At 36.9% G+C, this 22,905-nt stretch overlaps 1 protein-coding gene across 2 annotated transcripts; it reads right to left on the bottom strand.

The window, feature by feature from the left end:
* Window positions 1-6,503: 6,503 nt before the first annotated feature.
* Window positions 6,504-16,668, bottom strand: LOC145136415 (RNA polymerase II subunit B1 CTD phosphatase RPAP2-like protein). Of its 2 annotated transcripts, none has more exons than XM_079070537.1 (6): window positions 15,867-16,668; window positions 8,997-9,512; window positions 8,738-8,865; window positions 7,930-8,190; window positions 7,600-7,758; window positions 6,504-6,806 (listed from the first exon to the last, which is right to left on the bottom strand). In XM_079070537.1, the coding sequence occupies exons 1-6, from the start codon at window positions 16,459-16,461 to the stop codon at window positions 6,702-6,704; spliced, it is 1,764 nt and encodes a 587-aa protein (XP_078926663.1). In that variant the 5' UTR covers window positions 16,462-16,668; the 3' UTR covers window positions 6,504-6,701. The 2 variants fall into 2 exon arrangements, with proteins under 2 accessions (XP_078926663.1, XP_078926662.1); XM_079070536.1 differs by having other exon boundaries at window positions 8,738-8,913; window positions 15,867-16,667.
* Window positions 16,669-22,905: the final 6,237 nt, after the last annotated feature.

Here is a 22,905-nt window from a genome sequence, read left to right as displayed (position 1 = left end):
TCCAATAGCCCTAATGGGCCATAAACTCCATTTCTTTTATTCAAATGGGTCGTGAACTCTCCTAAGGGCCCAATAGGCCGAAAAATAATTATTTGGGCCTCACGAATTCGAGCTAAATCAGGTAATGGCCCAAATTTATCCACTTCTTTTTTTAGCTCAAATTTTCGGCCCATATGCAAAAAAATGAAATGAAAAGAGCATGGATTAAGCTAATGACAACTCACAATTACATATCAAATATCTAGAAATCACATACATCCATGACATCATTACCCTCCATGCAAAAACCTTTTCTTCCTTCTCTTTATCACTCTCGGCCGAGAGCAAGCCCAAAACACACACACACACACACACACACACTTTCAAAACTCTCTCTCAAACACTCTCAAGAACATCCCCTTCCTCCCCCAAATTTTCGAAGATCTAGAGTGCTTTCAAGAGGATCCTTCACTAATATCATCAATCCTTGGTAAGATCTTGTAAACTTAAGTTGGTTTACTTCATTCTTTAGCTAAATCACTCCTTATCAACACATGTTTTCGTGATTCATCAATCCTTGGTAAGATCTTGTAAACTTAAGTTGGTTTACTTCATTCTTTAGCTAAATCACTCCTTATCAACACATGTTTTCGTGATTTTGCTTCCTAGAACTTCCTAAGTTCGAAATCCACACAAGAAAGCTTACTAAAGGCCAAGATCTTTCCATTTTCTTCTTCACAACCGAGATCACCAACCCTTTGTGAGTTCATACCCCCTTGTTTTCGGTTTTACATGTTTTTAGGGGGAGAATACAAGTGTTTATATGTAGATCTATGTATTTATGCATGTTATGTGTGATTTTCTTGGTTTATGTTGTGATTATGTCATAAGACTTGATGAATCTCGAAAAATCTAACAAAAATGGGTGAGATTCATAAACTAAAACACTCTAAACATCATACTACAAAGATAAAAGTGTTATACATGCCTAAGATGTGAAAAACAAAACAAAAATCTTGTATAAGGATCATTTTTGACAAGTAAACAAAGGATTAGGATAATTTTGCCACTTACGGTTTTGTAAGGATCAAAAGGGTCACATTTGTATAAAAAATGAGTTTTTATAACAACTATACCTTCCAAAGGACCAAAAGTGTAAAATTTTGCATTATGGGCCTTAATTTGGGCCTTACGGCTTTTTGGGCCCAAATTGCAAAAATATAAATTTTTATGGACTAAAATGTTATTTAATTCAAAACTTGAATAAAAAATGAAAACTTACAAATTTAGAGGCTGAAAATGACACTTATTTCAAAATTGGGCCAAAAATGTTAATTTTATAAAATTTGGGCCAAAAATGTCATTTATAACAAAATAAGGGCTGAAAAGGCCATTTTTATCAAATAAGGGCTGAAATTGTGAAATCTTATATAAATGGGCTGAAAATGTCCATGAATGTATTTTTGGGCCGAAATTGCAAATTATTACAAAATTGGGCCGAAAATACAAAGTTTTACAAATTAATGGACTAAAATGTTATTTTGGCCAAAAATGTCATTTTATAGGAAATAAGTCATTAGAAATATATTTAGGTTTTAAGGGACCTAAAGTGTAAGTTTTACAAAAATAAGTCCAAATTGTAAAGTTTTGACTATGGGGCCTAATAACCACTATACATGCTTATTGGGCCTTCGTGGTCCAAATTGCATGTTTATTGGGCCCAATTCATTCTTTACATGTCCATTAGGCCTTAGTGACCCAATTACATGCTTAATGGGCCGAAATCATCTTTTACATGTTTATTGGGCCTTGGTGGCTCATTTACATGCTGATTGGGTCTGGATTGTTCATTATATGCTTAATGGGCCTTAAAGTGTCCCTTTCGCATACTTATCAAGCCTGGAAATAACTTTCATGCCTAATAGACCACAATTGTCCCTCTTCCATGTTGGTCGGGCTTTGTCTATTCATATCAATTCTTAATTGGTATGTGCAAGAATCTAAATTCATATACATCTTATATCGGGAAATTCTAATGATTATACATTAATAATTGGGATCTAGTGAGACATGTCGGTTGACACCACTGAGTGTATGATCGTAGCCTGTAGTTATAACCAGAGTCTCTTGGAGGGAGAGCGAGAGTTTGTGTATAGATCTATACGGGGGTGTATGATCGTAGCCTGTAATTATGTCGTTTATAGAAATGTCATAATCAACCAAGTGAAAAGGAAATCTCATCACCCGAGTTTTAATTGGACAGAAACTTGGAATCATACAATTCGAATTGTGTGATGTATGATAATCTATATCTTTGTAAGATTAAGACTAATTCCTTGATCACATGTTTATGTGAGTCAAGTGAAGGACTAAAGGAGAGTACACATTGATGTGGACTATTAATATCCACCACAAAGGACGATAAGTCTTTTCGTCATGATTTACTGATGGTTCAGTAAATGTGGTTGTGGTTATAAGATTAAGCATAATTCTAACACTTTGAAAAGGTTTCAAAGAGTAGTGGAACGAATATGAAGAATTTGTTAGGCAGAAAGATAAAAGTTTCTCCAATCTAAAAGGAGAGGAGATTACTTTAGTATCATGTTTTATGATCATCTTAATGATTAGGGAACCATGTCACAATTGATCCTCGAAGAACATCTTAGTGTAATTGTTCGACTAAGAAGAGGAATCGGATATTATTGAAATGGTTCAATCATGAGATGAGTCATACTTCATATCCAATTAAAGTTTTAGAGTCATACTCTAGTAACTATAAATCGTATCTTGAAGCTTGTTTCATACTAAGTAGGTTTATAACACCTCATGAAATGTAGAGTAATAATGTTTTCTTACTCTGACACATTTGGAATTGGTATTGTAATGTTTTGGGTAAAACAAAAGATGGACTAAGACCAATTCCATGAGATGTTTTCTTGTCGAGAATCCACACTAACTTTTGAATATTTGTTTTTGCTTGTCAAGTAATGTTCCTTAACAGAAAAACTTATATGTAAAGAAGTCAGTGGGAGTCTTATTGATCTTGAAAAGTTTCAAGAGTCAATCAAGAATAAACCTTTTAGTTATCACTAGCACACGACTTGAGGTTGATAACTTATCGTGTTCAATTGACACATTCTTGTTCCTGTGCATTTTCTTGTTGAGTTGGCAATACTTATGAGTTCTATGGTTCTCATTTGACTACAAAAAGCAGAGCAAATTGGTCAGTGATAGTACATTGATCAATATGTGTGAGCTGCTTAACAACATGAAAGCGATGGTAGGCCCTTGTGCTGCCAGAAGGCAAGAAAATAAGAATAAGCAAAATTCAGTCCATGAAAGTAAAAACTAAATTTGATTTTGGTTTTGTCCTCAACCTTATCTTATGAGTGTAGGTTGGAATTGATAAATTCACATGGATAGGAACACATACACCATAAAATCTAAGTGGCAAAAGGTTTTGCTCTAATTCATGAAAATGATTATGAGGAAACACTTCGCTAGTAGATTTTAAATCTGATTAATATCATTATGGTTAGCAGTTGTGATAATTGCGTTCTCAAATTCGCATATGATTACGGCATCCCTTTTCATAGTTCGAATTGTGAGAAATGGCAAGAAATAGTTTAAACGTTCAGGACTTATAGCTATAAGTTCTGAAAGGGTTTAAACACACATGCTATCTAATGAAGGTGTATAAGCTTGAAAAGTCTAGTTGAAGACTTATCGAAGCATTACGTATCGGAAATCTGCACTTTAGTAAGAAAGTCAAAGAGCATTGATTTCTAGAAGTCCAATTGATTTCTGGGTACATTTCAAAGCTAGTGGGAGCATAATTGTTATGCTAGTGGGAGCATAATTTTATGCTAAGTGTTGCAAATTGACAATACTAATTATACGAAACAAAGTTTACAAATTTGCAAGTTGCAAAGTTTGGGAATTGTTTCGCTATGAGAAGCTTTGGGGAGAAGGCACTCATACTTCATTTCAAATCTAAAAGTTTAGATTGAAAGTTTAATAAAACTTAGTATTTGATATATATGAATATCGTTTTGAAATGATTCAACATAGGAAATTCGATATATGGAAATATTATAGCAAGAGGTTGTCATGTCTTTATGTGAGACATTATGTATCGAGTCTTGTATGCTTCAGATAAAGGATCGATTACATATGCTATAATGTTCATTTGTTCTGATTGTCCAAATGCCTAGGGCATTAAGAGGGAAAAGGACTAGAATAGGATGTGACTAAAGTTGTTAAACAACTGTCAAAAACAGTCTGAGCTTACCAAAAGATTGGTTACTTGTGGACAGTTGGAAGTATAGTAGCATTTGGATGGACCATATTGACATAATTCTGAGTACAGGTGATTCTTGTTCAGAATTGGTGGTATATGGAAATGTTTCCATAAGTGGGAGTTGGTTATTGAAATCTACATGTGAGTTAGAACTTTAATGCATGGAAGGTGTTCAAGAAATGTATCTTGGATTTGAAACTTCATTTCCATGGAATTGTTTTTAGTAACAAATCTCCAATGGAATATGTTGTAATATCGTTGGTTAAGTCTCTGTGACTTTGAAGCCTCGACATCACAAAAGGATCATTGCATGTAAGGTTGAACTCTAACACATTTGGTAGTAACAAAAATTTGAAATTGTGAAATGAACATCATTGGGATAGTGTCCAATCGATCTTCTCACAAAGGAAGGACCATAGAGAAACATAGTATGCATGTTTAGAACATGGCATGACTAATGTTTAATTCAAGTATTTAGTTGATTAATCGAAACATTATACAATTAATAAAGTCTAATTAATATGGTGATTAAACAATAAGTGTTTTATTTATATTCAATAGTTTGAGACCATAGTTAATTAGGTTATTATTGTGTTTCACTTTGCATGTTTTACTTCTGCAATAATTGAATTATTCAAACATCTACAGTCGCTCGTACTTTTGGAAGTAAGTAGCAAATTAAGACTCATGAATTGAATTGTAGATTGTCTATGGAGATTAGACATAGCAATGGTTTTGCTGCAATGTTCATGAGTACTTGGAAATGAGGATTTTAAGTATTGGATTAACCCACGCTCAAAGAATTACTTCATGGATTTTATCACGAGTAATTTTGAAACGATAGTATCTTATGTTCTTGAAACGGAGATATATGAGTTGTTGTTTGCAAGTCAGTTGTGCATTGATAATACGTAAACGCATCAGTAACTTGATGTTATAATACGTATTGTTGTGCGTGATTTGATGAGTGAATAGTACAAGCATATAAGTCAAAGTTTATCCGTTGCTTTTGCACTAACGGGAAAAACGATATATGTGTGCCCCTCGATGATTTGATGATGACATCTTAAGCGTTTGGTCAAGTCTGGACTAAATTGATGTGTTCAATTGGTAGTCTGATTTCAGTCGTCATAAATCTGAAATCGGGAAACAAATCTTGGACTTGATCTTGTTCCATATTCTAATGCATACAAAAGACAAATAATCTTCTTAGTATTGAATACGTCAACCATCGGATCAGTTCAACTCTCGAAACTCATACATCATCGGAATAACATCTTATCTCGGATCACTACCATCCTCGGATAAGCTTAAGGTCACTTTTGTGAACTATCAAGGACTCATCTCAATATATGTGAATATAAAAGTTTAAATAGATAATAAACAAGGTACAATAATCTTTTTAAGTCGGTCAGGAACCAACAACGTAACAAAACTAAACCAATGGGACAATCTAAGTTTAAAATAATAATAATAATAATAATAATAATAATAAAATATAAATAAATAAATAGGGTTCTAAGAGCACAAATTACACCAAACTACAAGAATCATTCATGTAATCTATCTTAATCAAACGACGATATAATCTTGTTCAACCAACTCAATACACATTTTTGTAATCGACAAACCCTTTTGACTATACAATAGATTAACAAAAAAATAAAAAATAATTTTGTTCAAGTGACTATATTCTCATCTATTCAAAGATTTTAATGATGCATTCTATTTTTGTGTTTACTTTCATCTGTTTTGAATATGCCATAAATGGTTTGATGTATACAATTTTTTAGAATTATCTATTTTTTAGAATGATTTTCAAGGTTTCATGAGCTTTCACATATATAACATTTTTATTTTTTATTTTAAAAACGGTTTGAATCAATATGATAGATTCGATCTATGCGTTTTGAATTTAAATTTAATTTTTCTTTTATAAACTTTATATAACTATTGATAAAATGTAAGTTTGAAAAAAAAAACTCTATTCATTTTAACAGTCCGCAAACTTTAAAAACAAACAATCTTACAAACTACTAATGTTTGGTTCATCTCTTGTTGTGCAGAAAACTGTAAATGTGATCCGCAAACAACAAACTTTTACCTCTTACAAAAAAAACACCTAAGAGAATAAATGGAGATAAAGATGGATATGTGAAAGTGAAAGGAAGGCATAAGAAGATTGAGCAGGGAAAGCTTCAATTTGGAATACAAAAGCAACAAATTAAAAGACCTAATATGTTTTGCTTGTTCATTCAATTTAAGCTTTCAATTAATACGATTTTTGATGACTACATAGGTAAAAACATGTAAATTAAATAACGCATATTAGTGATTTGAGCATATCATCAAACAAACACATGCTTGAAGAGAAAGAAAATTTGGATGAGAAACATATCATCAACAGAAAGGAAAGGAAGAATCAGCCTCCACTTTGTGTAGCCAATTGAGGGGCTCGTCCTAGCGGAATGATCAAATCCTTTAACAACTCATATTCCTCGCTACTTATCTGAGCATCATCAAACACCTGCTCAACCACAACCACATAACAAAATTATTAGGGATTTATTTGCATCATCAGTTTCCAAATAAAAATCAGAAAGATACAAGAGTCTTGAATTTTTAAAGTTGGTAACCACTATCACTTCGTTATAATAATATATAAAACACCCTACTTTCAAGTTTTTTTCTTCCAATTTTTATTTTTATTTTTATTTATCTTGTAAGGACATTAAAATTATTATTATTATGATTGCTATTATACCCCTGTGGTTTTTGGTATGGGTAAAGTTTTAAAGGAAAAATATAATATAAGAAATAAAACGCAAATCCTTGTTTTTACATGCACATCTTCTATAACTCGGGGAAGTTCATTTCTTTCCCTCTTACAGTTAGAGATTGTGTTACTTAAACTAGAAATCATACCCCCTAATTTATCCGGCTCTGCTCCATATCACAGTGACAGGGACTGTGAATGAATGGTAGATATCCATAACAAATTCAAAAATATCCCATATGTAGGGAAGGACACAAGAGCACAAACTAGTTAAAGTTTCTAAATTTTATTATTGTGATCAAAAACCATACTTGTTTTGAAAAGGGAAAATACAGAATAACAAACACACTCACAATCTTATCCACTCAATTATTTTTTTATCATACTTATAAGTTATAATAATAGTGAAAGTGAAATAAAAAAAAAAGGTTAACATATAAAGTGATGTGGTTGTTTTTCTGTATGTTGCTCTAAAATGCAAGGTGTAAAGTTCTTGTGTACACATACATAATAATATTTTGAATGTCATTATGTTGAAGTTCACCTTTTGAAAGAACCTTCTTTTATTTGTCAAGTGTGGGGTCATGGCAGGAATCCGGGAGACAGAAAGAGCATCAACAAACAAAAGAACAAACACCTGCCATTGTTTCATTCTGAGAGGTGGAAGTGCATCAATAAAAGACATGGTGTCCAGTAAACAACCCTGCCAACGAATCATTATAAACAATCAGTTTTAAATGCATTTAGAATTATTTTTCAAGAAAAAAATTATCCATATCCAATTGTAGCAAAAAATGCCTTTCTGGAAAAAGATGGAAAGCAATAAACATGATTGAAAGAATGATAAATGAAAGTAGGTAGTAATTATATTTACCATCATGGATTCAATAGTAGAAACAGGAGTGGGAAGTCTGAGATGACGAACAAGTCCAGGCAAAGCTCGAGAAAGACAGCCTGCGAGAGTTGTCTTGATTTCAGCAGACCGGCCGTCTGCCAATACAACTATCCGCGGATACTCCCGCCCATTAACCCATGCATAACAACTATCATCACCTCCATATCCATATACATACGCCAAAGTAGATGAGGAAACCCATGCAAACAAAGACATGAACATTCTTGCAAATGGTGATAGCTGAAACTCAGTGCAATTTTTTGCATCAGAATAAATAAGGGTAAGGCTAAGGGTTATTAAATCATAGCATTCTACTTTCAAATTTCAATTTTTTTCTCACTAGGGACACATTATACATTGAAAAATCTACCCAACTATAACAGTGCTTTGTAATTCATTGTATTTGGATGGCTCAACTCGAGACCGATTTTAAACGAACCTATGTCATTAAGTAACCTCCTAAACGAGCCTATATATAATAATATAAAAACATATTGGGGGAATTAGGGATTTAAGGTATTAATAAATGAGCTTCTTAACGAGCTTAAGCTTATTTAGACAAAAAACGAGCCGAGCTTCTATAATTCTTTACGAGCTCTGTACAATAAAGCTCGAATCAATCCGAGCTCGAGCCTTATATAACTTAAACGAGCCTGGCTAGGCTCAGCTCGTTTGCAACCCTATGCAGTAGGATGCTGTAATAAAGAAAGAAAGAAATGGAAGAAGAAGGTTGGTCTATTTCTTGCACTTAAAGTAAAGTATAGAAGAATGTTGAAATTGTAGTTACATCTAGGACAAATTCCTCTGGTGGAGCATCAAACCAAGAATCCTCAAAGGAATCGAAGAAGTCGGACTCTGTGATACCGGTTTTTTTGGGCCATTTCAATCGGGCTGGTTCTGCTTCTGCTTCTGCTTCTGCACCATCACCAGGAGGTGGCAGGATTACAATTCCAGCTTCAGAAACTGGTATCAAGTAGTAATGGTATTTATAAAAACCAAAATTTTAGGATGTTTGTTTTGTTATTAGACCAAAAAAAATTACTTACCAGCATCAGGAGCATCAGATTCCCCGGAAGCAACGGCTTCTGCAGCTTGGCTCAGTGCTGCAGCACAGGCTTCTGCTGATGCAACTCGGAATGTATGCTCATGCTCAGGATCAGGATCATTTCCACTGTATTCACACAGTGTTTGATCATCAGCCCAACTCACAGACCGATTTGTCCTACTTGAGGATTTCAGAGATGATTTAAGCCCCCCGACACTACAACTTGGCTCAGAGGAACCAATCTTTGCCTTGTTACCATTTTCACTCTCTTCATCATTTGATGTAGTAACCTTTTTCTTTTGCACATTACATGATGATGATGATGATGATGATGTTTTCATCTTATCTTTATTATTATTATTATTATTATGGCTCATTTTCTTTCTACTAATACTACTACTAGTTTTTGTTTCAGCTCCTTTTCCTTTAGATATGCTATATCCATCATCTTGAGTAATTATGGTACTCATGAAATCCATCTCGCCAAAGATGCTCTCTTCTTCCCTTTTCGGCCTCCCTGAAACAGATACCACAAAATGAACATCAACAGATTTTATTATAAGCCTCCCTGCATTTCTTACAAGGACAAACTATGTCACTTCTTTAGTTTTGCTTATACCCATCCTTATGTACACAACCCAGCCCACTTGCTGGGCACAACTATGGCACCAGCACCACAATGCAAAACACACAATTTCAGTACATACATGTATTCTTCAGTGAAATGTAAATCTAGAGGCATGCACACACATACATTATATACAGCACTGGAGAAACAGATCTTGAAGTCAACCATAGCAACACCATATGTGATATGTCAGATATGGTTTTCCAAAAAAAAAAAGGATCGGTTACTAGATTACCATAAAACAAATTCCAAAAGCATATTGATTACCAAATACGGAGAAGAATTTTCAAAAAAATGTGTATGCATCCCCCTCCCCACTCTCTGTCTTTTCTATCCAATTAGCTTTTAGTCTATTTTCTGTAGTTTTCTCAAATTAGTCATTGCCTTTTCCTCACACCCAATTCAATAAAAAACCTAAAGGCTATTATAGACTCTAACCAATCTGAAATGTATCGGCTTTGGCATTCTTACTGATTCGAGAAATCTGCCAACACCTGGTGACTCACTGCCTGACATTTAGACCATATAATCCAAATTAAGTTGAACTTGAAATGAATCAAATAGTCTAATTTATCTCACCCAAGATAGAGTAAGCTATACCTCTGTATCATACTTGAACAAACTATGCTAGTTTTTCTCTATAATAACTAATCAGAAGCACATTCACAGATTGGTATGATATCAGTCTGTCTGAGTAGGAAACAATAATGACAAAATTGATTTCAATGATTCAGAGAGGAAAAGCTTTCATTCAATTTCAAATAAAGACCGAAACAAAATCAGAGCACAATCAAATGATCATCTTCCTGCCCAAGCTTACAAGCCGATTTCTAATTCTCAAAAAGATGAATGACATGACATCACACCCAATCTGTAACTATATAGTATTATTCTCTTATTCCCTTTCCTCTCATGCATCATTGACCTTCCTCCACAAATGTCATTCTCAGCCACGTGTCCCACTCATATGTGATTCCTTCTCTTGTATACTTACTATCCAAGGGGGCTAATTGTGTGAATCTTATCACAGACTCAGATAATGTAATAAGTGGCTTCAAAGTGTCTCCCATTATGTGGAAGTGGAACAATTTTTTACTAAGCTCCTAGACAATGCCTTAAACAGCAATGCTTTAGTGACCAATACATCCACTTGGTGCTGCTTACAGCTTACCTTAAGGTATTGCTTACAATTAGAATCCTTGGAAACTTTTATACACCAAAAACCTAATTATAGTATAGATATTTTGTCATTGTATTTCATATACCGTAAACAAACCAAAAATGGAAATGGGAAATTATAGTTACTTGATCAGCATAATATATTGGTGATATAACTATTTGGAAGTGTAAAGTTCTCGAGAGCCTTAAGATAATATATTGGTGATATAACTATTTGGAAGTGTAAAGTTCTCGAGAGCCTTAAGAAACACTGGTGAGACATGAGAGACAGACTATCTGAGAATTTTATAGTCACTAATAACAGAAATATTCAGCATCATAAAGAATTATATTAGTTTTGAATTGGTCTTGTAACTTAGTCATTTAGTCCTATTCTTTAGGCTATTATTCTCACGTATTTTGAATCTCCTGTTTATGTGGAGTTAGGGCTCTCTACTTCTGTATATAAACTCATGTATACCACACTGAATGAATATAGAGAAATTACTTCAATCATACTACTTCATACCTTATTATGGTATCAGAGATTTAAGGTCACATATCAATTTTTTTTTCCCTTTCTTTACGTGAGCAATTCCACCATGGCCACTCCTGCACAACTTCTTGCTGCCGCCCAACTTGCCTCTACCACCCTTAATTTTCAAATTCCCCCTGTTAGCGTCAAGCTTGATCGTGACAATTATTCTCTCTGGCGTACAAACATCATCTCCACTCTTGAATGCTTTGAATTGGACTCGTTCATTCTCAACCCTTCCCCACCACCTGCAACAATCGCACCCACTGCTGATACCGAAGAAGATCGACCCTCCAACGCTGCCCCTGTTACCAATCCAGAATTCACCACTTGGAAGAAAAAAGATCGGTTCGTCCTTCTGTGGATGAAGTCCACCCTCACTGATAAATCCCTTGCTACCGTCGCTAGGGCTACTACTTCTCACCAGGCCTGGCAAACACTTGAGCGCAACTTTCAGGCCCAAACACGTGCTCAGCGCATGGCCCTAAATACCCAACTCCAAACTATGCCCAAGGGCTCACTCTCTATGATCAACTATTTAGAAAAGAAGCGCCGAATTGCCGATTGTTTGGCTGAAAATCTCACCCCAGTGACTGACGAAAACTTAATGGGTTGCATTCTCAACGAATTGGATTCTTCGTACAGCTCCTTCACCTCTGCTTTCCTTATGCAAGCTGACTTCACCACTGTTGATGACCTCGTTGGTCTTCTTCTTCAAGAAGAGGCAAGACTTGAGCAAGAACTCACTCGCCAGGCTCTCACTCAAGTACCTACATCCACCACCTCTCAACAGCTCTCTCCCTTCCCTGTAGCAAATCAAGCTTCACGTACTCCCTCCACCAACCGCTACTCTCAGCCTTCTCAGGGAAGCCACTCTAATTCTCGTGGTGGTCCAGATAACCGACGCAGTCGTCTCCACTGTCAACTCTGCAATAAACCAGGCCATGAGGCGATCAACTGTTGGCAACGGGGAAACAAAATTGACTACCCTTCTCGCCGGCCTCCTCACCGTGCCCAGCCTCGTCAGGTTAATGTTGCCAATTTACACAGTCCCTCCACTATTATGGACCCTTCATGGTACTTTGATACAGGGGCGACAGATCATGTCACCCCCAATTTGAATAAACTCCACATCAATGAACCCTACACTGGAGAGGATAAGCTACAAGTTGGCAATGGTACAAATTTACTTATTACTCATTTTGGCTCCTCTTCTTTGTCTTCATTGCATTTACCTACAGTTCTTGTTGTCCCACGTCTTACTAAAAATCTGTTAAGTGTTTCACAGCTTACAAAAGACAACAATGTGTTTATGGAATTCTGGCCTAATCGTTGCATTGTCAAGACATTGCAGGGCAAGCCAATTCTTCAAGGTCACATTGATCATGGCCTCTATCGCTTCGACCTTCCATCCAATAACTCAACATCTACTATGACTCTCTCTACTGTTCGCACCTCCTTATCAGGCTGGCATAATCGTCTTGCTCACCCACATGAAGCCATACTTCGACGCCTGATCTCCACTTTTCAACTTCCAGTTTCTTCTAATAAACTTTCACCTGTTTGTGAACCATGCCAATTAGGCAAAAGTCACAGATTTAATCTTTCTTCTAGTCATATTTCATGCTCTCAACCTTTTGAACTTATGTATTCGGATGTTTGGGGTCCATCCCCTATGTTATCAATAAATGGAAGTCGTTATTTCGTATTATTCATTGATGATTTTTCCAAATTTGTGTGGATTTACTTCCTATCTAACAAATCTCAGGTGCTTCCCACATTCATCAATTTTCGCACCATGATAAAAACTCAGTTTAACAGTGACATGAAATCTTTTCAATCAGATTGGGGTGGAGAATATCGCACCCTCTCCACCTACCTCAAAAACAATGGCATTCACCATCGCATCTCGTGCCCTTACACTTCTGAACAGAACGGCGCGGTAGAACGCCGGAATCGTATTATTGTTGAAAAAGGTTTATCACTCCTTGCACACTCGTCTTTACCTCATGAGTACTGGGAACACGCTTTCAAAACAGCCACATATATTCACAATCATACCATCACCCCTACCCTACGATATCAATCCCCATACTCTACCCTTTACAACAAATCTCCAGACTATGTTTTCATGCGAACATTTGGTTGCCTATGCTACCCTTTCTTACGCCCTTATAGCTCCCACAAGATGGATTTTAGATCTCTTCCCTGTGTCTTCTTAGGCTACAGTGCCTCTCACAAGGGATATCTCTGTCTTCATCGACCCACCTCACGTATATATATTTCTCGTCATGTGGTCTTCAACGAGGATGTTTTCCCTTTCTCCACTAATCCTAAACCCAACCTCTCAACATCTCTTCCCCACATGCCTCAAACGCCTATCTCAACAGGTATTCTTGATCATGCAAATTGCCTAAATACTCCAGATCTACCAACACCTTCACCTGTTGCCCACTCACCATCATCTACTTCTTCCTCCAGCAACACTACTACAGTTCCATCCCCGCCCTCCTGTCCATCACATCAACGCCCAACAATTAGCTCACGGGCAAAACAAAACCCACTCAGTTTTCTCCGACCCGCTCCAAATACTCAACACAAAATGGTTACTAGGGCTCAAACCAACTCCCTACGTCCTAAAGCTCTCTCACTCACCACTACATCTCCACCCACCTCAGAACCACGTACTGTTCCTCAAGCCCTTAAGAACCCCCATTGGTTCAATGCAATGAAACATGAATTTGATGCTTTAATGAGAAATAAGACATGGACACTTGTCTCCCGTCCCTCTAATGCTAACATTGTTGGTTGCAAGTGGATTTTCAGAATTAAAAGACATTCGGATGGCTCAATTGAACGGTATAAAGCCCGTCTCGTTGCTAAAGGGTTCACTCAAGAAGAAGGAGTTAGACTTCTTTGAAACATTCAGTCCCGTCATTAAACCGACAACTATCCGCCTGGTCATCTCTATTGCTCTCTCCCAAGGGTGGACGATTCGACAACTCGATATCCACAATGCATTTTTAAATGGTATACTATCGGAGGAAATCTACATGGATCAACCTAAAGGATTTGAAGATCCGGCTCGTCCCACTGCTGTTTGTAAACTCAACAAAGCACTCTATGGGTTGAAACAGGCTCCAAGAGCCTGGTTCAATCAACTCAAACGGCATCTTGTCACTCATGGGTTCCGTGCGTGTCACTCGGATACTTCCCTCTTCGTTCATTACTCTCCTGCTGCCACCATTTATATCTTAGTCTATGTTGATGACTTACTTATTACAGGAACTAATCCAAGGCTGGTTCAAAATGTCATCAATGAGCTGCACAACACTTTTGCACTTAAAGACTTGGGGACGATCAGTTACTTTCTAGGTGTTGAAATTTCCAAGACAGCCACAGGTCTTCAATTATCACAACACCAGTACATTCATGACATCCTCACAAGAAATAAAACGATTGACTCCAAACCCGTGTCCACACCAGCAGATCTGTCAATTCCATTAGTTAAAGCTGGTGACCCATTCACTGATCCAACCTTGTATAGACAAACAGTTGGGTCTTGCAATATGTGACAATTACACGACCCGATATTGCTTATGCAGTCAACCGCGTATGCCAATTCATGCATGCTCCCACCACCCTTCACTGGCAAGCAGTAAAACGCATCTTAAGGTACCTTAATGGCACCTTACATCATTGTCTTCACTTTAGGTCTCATGCTGCTACTTCTCTTTTAGCATACTCGGACTCAGGTTGGATGTCCGACAAAGATGATAGTCGGTCCCAATATGGTTTTGCCATTTTTCATGGCCCAAACTTGATCAGTTGGGCATCTAGGAAACAAAAAGTGGTGGCACGGTCCAGCACCGAGGCGGAATATCGGGCCCTAGCCTACACAACAGTCGAGTTATTATGGATTCAACAACTTCTTCGTGATCTTCATGTTGAACTCCCCAAACCGCCTATCCTTCTTTGTGACAATGTTGGAGCAACTTTTTTATGCAAAAATCCAGTTATTAGTACACGATCTAAACACATAGCTCTTGATTTCCACTTTGTAAGAGAACAAGTAGATGTAGGTGCTCTTCAAATCTGTCAAGTTTCCTCTGTTGATCAATGGGCTGACATCTTTACAAAGCCTCTAGGAAAGAATCGAGTCACTGAACTCAGACACAAGCTTCAAGTGCGTCCTCCTCTTGAGCTTGCGGGGGGGTAATAACAGAAATATTCAGCATCATAAAGAATTATATTAGTTTTGAATTGGTCTTGTAACTTAGTCATTTAGTCCTATTCTTTAGGCTATTATTCTCACGTATTTTGAATCTCCTGTTTATGTGGAGTTAGGGCTCTCTACTTCTGTATATAAACTCATGTATACCACACTGAATGAATATAGAGAAATTACTTCAATCATACTACTTCATACCTTATTAGTCACGAAGGTAGGTACAGGCCTACAGCTATTCCAATCGCATATAAATTGCTAACTTTATGATAAAGAAAAAAAAAACATGATCAGCAATCAACTAAAACAATTCATCTCATACCCGGTTTATTTTTTGAACTGCGTTCATGTTGTGGAATATAACCCTCGATTGCATTTGAAGGGCCAATCCATTCCTCCAAAGACACGATTCCGCCACCAACAGCTCCATCTTCCTTCTCCTTAATTGACAAGTTACGCAATCCAAAATCACCACTGTCCCCCAAACCCTCTTCAGCCTTCACACTCAAACCGTCAAACAGCCTCACCACCTTATTGATTTTCGCTGTATCAATAACCAAGGACCGTTCATCCTGCAAACTTTCAGCATATGCCCGGCTGTCAACTACGCATTTTGTCGAACAGTACATACGCATTTCTAAAAGGTCGTAAACCTTGTGCTCTTTCAGAGAAATATGATATCTGCCCTTAACTGCAGCTTCTCCCGGAGAGGGTAATGAGTTGGGGCAAAGCGGGTAACCACACATTTGAGCAATTGATCTTTCGGTCACAACGTCGTGATAATCCGACTTGGAGAGCAAAGATCCAGCTACGAATAACTGGGTTTCAGATTTGATACCTTCTAACAGACATAGTTGTAGCTTGTGTACCACGTCTTTCATAGCTACCGGTGATGAGGATGATGATATATTTGACATGTTTAAATTGGTTTTCCTTTTATTAATCTAATCAGGGTTGATTGGTATGTAGAATTTGGGGAGACGAAGTGATTAATCCGTTTCGATTGATCCTTGGTTTATATCATAACAGACCGACTTCGATAGATGGGTAGACTATATATAGCAGGCATATTACCAGTGCTACTAGCCCTAGGGCTTTTACGCTCGGTTCTCTGGTGAAAAGAAGCTAATCTCATAATTTAACAAGGTGTCATCCGAGTCATCGGGTCAATTAAACCCATGTTTTTGGGTCAGTGCACCAGGCGAACACATATTGCTCTTGGACCTTATTTTCAGATTTTTTATTAGTCCGGAGGGTATTAGTGGGAAGTTTCTTTCATTTTTTGTGTGTCATACCACCATTTTCCTTACTTTTCTTTCCCTCACCTAAAACTCAAAGAATGGGTGGGAAGCTTCCCTCACTATTTTGTTTTTTTAAATAAAATTAATTGATTTTTATGATTTATAATTTTTAAATTAAAAACAACCAAAAATTTTAATTAAAAAGAAAATGCATTTCATTAATTAAAATAAAAATTACAATAAACCTAAAATTAAAAAAAAAACACAAACAAAAAATCAAACAAACCAACAACAACCTATGAAAAATATTTTTTTCATAGTTTTTTCCCTCTTCTTCATCACGAGCTCGAGAACCGGTCCCGAGAGATGGTCGGTGTTTTCCATCAAGAACTTCATATCCTCCATTTCTTGTCTCTCCGCCCGCTCCTTCTTCCTTGCTTTTTCTTTTTCTTTGTCGAACGCCAAATGTTCGGAGAAGTCCCTTTTCCCTTCCTCTTTGCTTTGTCCCTACCCATCGGTCGGACAATTTTTTTTAGCTCGAGTTTATTTCCTGATTTATATCTAGACCGACCTGAGCATCGGAGAAAGTTGTGTAACCACTAGAGCCCGTTTTCGTTTGTTTTGATTGTTGTACTTCAAAAATAAAATTTTGCTCGTATTTTTTCCACCTAGGAGATCTAACCAATAATTTCCAACAATCGTGCTACTTGAATGGTTTTCCGACTTCCTCAAGGTAAAATTGCAAAGCTTCTTGAAGTATTTCTTCGTCTCCTTGGCCGCTTTTTCGTTGGGTTTTTAGGTTGTTGTACAACCCGTTTATTTTTGAAACCCCCTTTGCTATTTCTCGAAACTTCGAATTCAGTTGTTGTTTCGTACGGTAGTCGTCACCTTTTTCTAGCTCCTCCCGAAACCGTTCTAAAATGTGAAACCAAAAATGTTCTCCCGGTTGTGCATTTCCATGAATCGAATCCTCAGAAATGTCAACCCAAGTTTTACCAAAACTAGCTCTTCTTGTGGAAGTCATGTTGCCGGCTTTTGTCTTCCCGGTTGTGTGACACCCTCGTGCGCTTGTTTTTTCCCTTTACGTCGTTGTAGGGATGGTGTGGGTTGAGTTTCGGGAACCATCTCTTCTTCTTCCGAGTCATCCAACTCATCAACAAGTTGGAATTGTTGTTACTTGTTAGGTTTGAGTTTGAGTTTGAGTTTGAGTTTGGGTTTGGGTTTGGGGTTGGGTTTGAATTTGAGGTTGATTTGGTGAATGTTGATCGGGAAAAACAACAAAGTTTGAAAACATTTGCGGAGTAACATTTGGAACTTGGACCGGGTAATATTGTCTAACATTTTGGTATTGAAATTGTAGTGGAGATTGAATGGGAGCATCGATTTGGGAACGATAAACTCCTTTTGATGATGAATCGATAGCAAAAATGTTTCGAGTAGGGGTGCTTAAACTCGAAACATGAGTTTTTTTCCTTCGATCGGAGGTTGGGGTTTGATTGTCGGGATTCATTTTTTTTGAAGAAAATAGAGGTTGTAGAGGGTTTGTTTGAATGTTGATTGAAGGTAAATAGTTGAGTATTTATAGATGTTTTAAAGGGTAAAAAAACAAAAACAAAAAAAAAATGAATTTTAATGCATATAGCCGTTTGTAAAAAAAATCCACCAATAAACGACGGAGAGAGAACGTGGCAAAGGGTTCCCTCACCCATTCCCACACCACCCTTCCTCGCACCGACGGTCCGGTGTTCCGTCGTGCGGGAAGAGTCCCGCTCCCCTTTCGTGCTTGCATTCCGCCCGGCCTTATGCTCGGGCTAAGCCCAATTCCTTTTAGGGTCAGTTGGGAGGAAGATGACAACCACACATCAGGACCGATCTTAAAAATTGCCTAGGGACTACACCGACCGGTTATAGACCGCCAATCTCCAATTGGCCCAGGCAAGGTTGTTAAATGCATTGAACTATTAATCTCGACAAGTCTCAGTCTCAAGCTGATCGCTAATGACTAATGAACTTGTCTAAATGGAAAAATTATAAACAAATAAATCCAATATTGTCAGATATCATTAAGGGTGTTCAAAAATATCTGAATCATAATTTTTGATATTTGGGTTTCCGGATATATAAAATTTTGAGTAAATTACACAGATGGTCCCTGTGCTTTGTGGTAACTTGTTTCGTATTTTTTTTACCCATTATGCATTTATTTTTAGTTAATTTATTATTATTGTTATTATTTATAAATTAAATAAAAAACAAATAAGGTGCACAACTCAAACCCTGGAACATGAAGGTCTTTTCAGTTTACTGAGGGACCAAAAACGCAAAGAAACTAGCTCAAAAGGACCACCAATCCAAAAAAGTCGTGGTTTGGACTAAAACCCCAAAAAAATGCATACCACAGGGACCATTTTTGCAGTTTTGTCTTTAAATTCAAACAAAATTAATAATTTAAATAAATAACAATTAAAATAATTAGATTAAATTTAGAAATTTAGAAATTATAAAGAAAATTACATTAATGAATTTGATATGCATTTATAACTATTACATTTGTTACATTTAATTATTATATGAAATTTAATAAAATGGAAAAAAAACCACAAAATGACATGTAACATAATGAGTGAAAGAATGACAAGCGACAAAAATATTTTTTATTTATTAAAGCATATATATATATATATATATATATATATATATATATATATATATATATATATATATATATATATATAAGGGTTAAATGAGAAACCATTTTAAATAATGGAACCAAAGAACCATTTTTGGTCCTTAGAGAACAATTGATTAAGAGTCTAAAAAAGGGGGTTGTACATTTAAAGGCTAGACGAACATGCAGTGGATCATAACAAAAAACCCACAATTTTTTGTTCTTTTATGATTTATTTTTTATCAAAAATAATCGAATATATCAAAATTCATAATTTTTTATCATCTCTCCATAGACATCCATATTGATATATTAAAAATGATTTTTTTTTTTGGAAAAAAAAATCACTTCATTTTGTTACTTTTTTAATATCTACATTTATTTTTTATCGAAAAAATAAATATATCAAAATTCATAATTTTTGGTTCTCTTTAAATAGACATTCATATCGATGTAAAAAAAAATATTTGTTTTTTTCACTTTCCAGGTCAGATTCACATTATGAATCAAATTCACACTGTGAATCTGATCTGCATATAATATGTTTTTGGCATTCACAATGTAAATCGGACTTACTATTTCAACACTTTTGATCATTAAAAATTTGTTTAGTGAAATTGTAACATCCTGTTTCGAGAAGTTCTTATTTCAGAATTGTGGACAATAAATGATCAAACGGAGGCCTTGGGCTTCAATGGAATGAATTTTAGACTCTATTGGAGGTGTATGATGTTGGAAAAATGATTTAAACCTTGGATTGTTTAATGGAAGCTGAGGGGTAAAATGGGAAAGGTTATGTTTCAGGATTCTTGTTGTAACATCCCAATAATCTAGGTAAAAATTTTCATTTTTAAGTAAAGTGGAATCATTGTTTTCAAACAAAATCCCAAATCAGCCAAACGTTTACAAAACATTGTTCTCAAACATAGAAATCATATATCAGAGTGTCCTAAATCAAAATCATCAAAACCAAGAGGATGTGCACGATCATGCATTCGCTTTCCCACGGTCATCCGAAGTACCTAAAACATAAAATTGAAAATGTAAGCCAAAGCTTAGTGAGTTCCCCCAAAGTACCACCACACAACATATAACAACATGCATTGTAACATCCATAAAATTCATGAAAATTTAAAACTTTTTCAAGCATCCAAAAACCATTATTTATTACAAAATGTTTTCAAAATAGTTTCATATCAGAGTATCCCAGAAATCAAATCATAAAACGTGAGTAGGTGCACGATCAAGCCTTCATCTTCCCGCGATCATCTGAAGTACCTGAAACAAAATCCAAAACTGTAAGCTCGAAGCTTAGTGAGTTCCCCCAAAATACCCGCACAACAAATAACACACATATAATAACAGCATACTATGGGCCCAATCAACCATCAGGTTGGAATGCCCCAGGCCCTCAACCATCGGGTTGCAATGACAACATACTATGGGTCTAATCATCCTCGGGATGGTATACCCTCGGCCCACAACTATCGGGTTAGATTGCCCACATACTCTGAGTTCAATCATCATCGGGATATAATACTCTTGGCCCACAACCATCGGGTTGGAATGCTCCGTCTGTCGGCTCTCACACAAAGCAGATAAGCCTCAACCACCAATCAATCATGTGCACATATAACAGATAATCACATAATAGTCTACAGACAGTCAAAACGATCTACAGATCACTAAGCATAGCAACATCCTATCTACCAAGATACCGATCTAACCGATCATAATCACATAGGAACATCCTATCTACCAGGATACCGATCTAACATATCGCACTAATAACAAAGCAGGATAACTATCCAAAGGGCTGGCCTTGGTGCCTTCGACCCTTGATTATATTGAGGAAAACTCACCTCACAAGTAGCACTGGATGATAATGGCAAACTCCCAAACACCGCTCCAAACTCAACCACCTACAATCATCATAGGACCAATTCTATCAAGACCCAAATTACCAAAGTATCCTCAGAAGTCAAACTTGGCCAACCCTTGGTCAAAGTCAAGGTCAACAGTCCATGTTGACCCAACTCGTCGAGTGCAGCTTACAGACTCGTCGAGTTACTTCAGAACTCAGAAACCGAAAACTCGAGTCAACTCACCGAGTTACCTGAGTAACTCGTCGAGTTCTTCAGTGTCCAGAAGATCGGGAAAACCCTAACCAACTCGTCGAGTTCCTTCATCCCTTTTCTCATTTCGACGCTTTTAAGTGAAACCAAGGCTCCAAACTGTAGATCCAGCCTCCTAGGGTGTAGTTACCACGTAAAGTTGCCAACTTTACGTGCATACAAGGCTTCAAGAGGCTAAAACACCCAAAACTAGTCTTAGGAAGAGGTTTAGGGCATGGAGAAGGGCCAAAGATTGATAAAGTCGAGAACTTTACGTCCATGAGGGCCTAGAGGAGTCCATATCTGAACTCATCACTTCAAAACATGCTCAATACCATAAATGCCTCAAGAATAAGCTAGAAATGAAGGTGGTAAGGGAGGTTAGATTGATTAGGGTTTGTTTCTGGACGTGAAGGTGGTAAGGGAGGCTGGAGAGAGGACTTAAGGTCCTTTAAATAGAGTGCAAACCCTAAAAATTAAGGTTTTCATAATCAGCTCCAACTCGTCGAGTAGGTTCTCCGGAATACGCGACCTTTCTTGGTTTCTACACGACGAGTTGGGGCCTCCAACTCGTCGAGTAGACTTTCTAAAGTGCACAAATCCCTAAATTTCATTCCTGGAATCCGGATGTTACAACTCTCCTCCACTTGAACTAGGCTTCGTCCTCGAAGCCTATTGCAGTGAACAAATTTGGATAATGCTCTTGCATCCCAGCCTCCGGCTCCCAAGTCTACTCAGATCCCCGCCGATGCTGCCACTTGTACCTTTACCAAAGGTATATCCTTGCTACGCCGAACCTTTACCTTTCTTTCCAAGACAGCCACCGGCCTCTCGAAGTAGTTCAGGCGTTCATCGTCCTGAAGATAACCCAATGATGCCACGACATCCTCGTCCAACACGCACTTTCGCAACTGCAAAACATGGAAAGTGCTATGAATCTGACTGAGCTCCTTCGGAAGACCCAGTCGATACGCCGCCTTGCCAACCTCGGTAACCCGAAACAACCCAATATATCGTAAACCATCTTCCCTTACACCTGAAAACCTAAATTTCTCGCCAGAAATAGAATCATAGATTAAACCTAAATTTCTCGCCAGAAATAGAATCATAGATTATATGATGTCGCCGATAATTCTTTGTTGGAGAGAGATTATGTATTCTTTCAAGGGAAAGCTCATTCAATGACCTGATTTTCAGGGATAACACGAACCACGAGAGGCAAACTGGGAGATGAACCGTTTTTGTGCTGACAGGATAATGCTTCCTTCAGCTCCCGAACCTACATACAGTAATAGCCCACTGCTATCACATAACCACAAACACCCATGACTGGCCCGA

The sequence above is a fragment of the Lactuca virosa genome, chromosome 9 (assembly GCF_052849685.1).
Source record: "Lactuca virosa cultivar CGN04683 chromosome 9, Lactuca_virosa_CGN04683_v6, whole genome shotgun sequence".
NCBI classification, from domain to species: domain Eukaryota; kingdom Viridiplantae; phylum Streptophyta; class Magnoliopsida; order Asterales; family Asteraceae; genus Lactuca; species Lactuca virosa.
The sequence above is the reverse complement of the archived record's forward strand: the minus strand, read 5'-3'. Positions and strand labels throughout refer to the sequence as shown.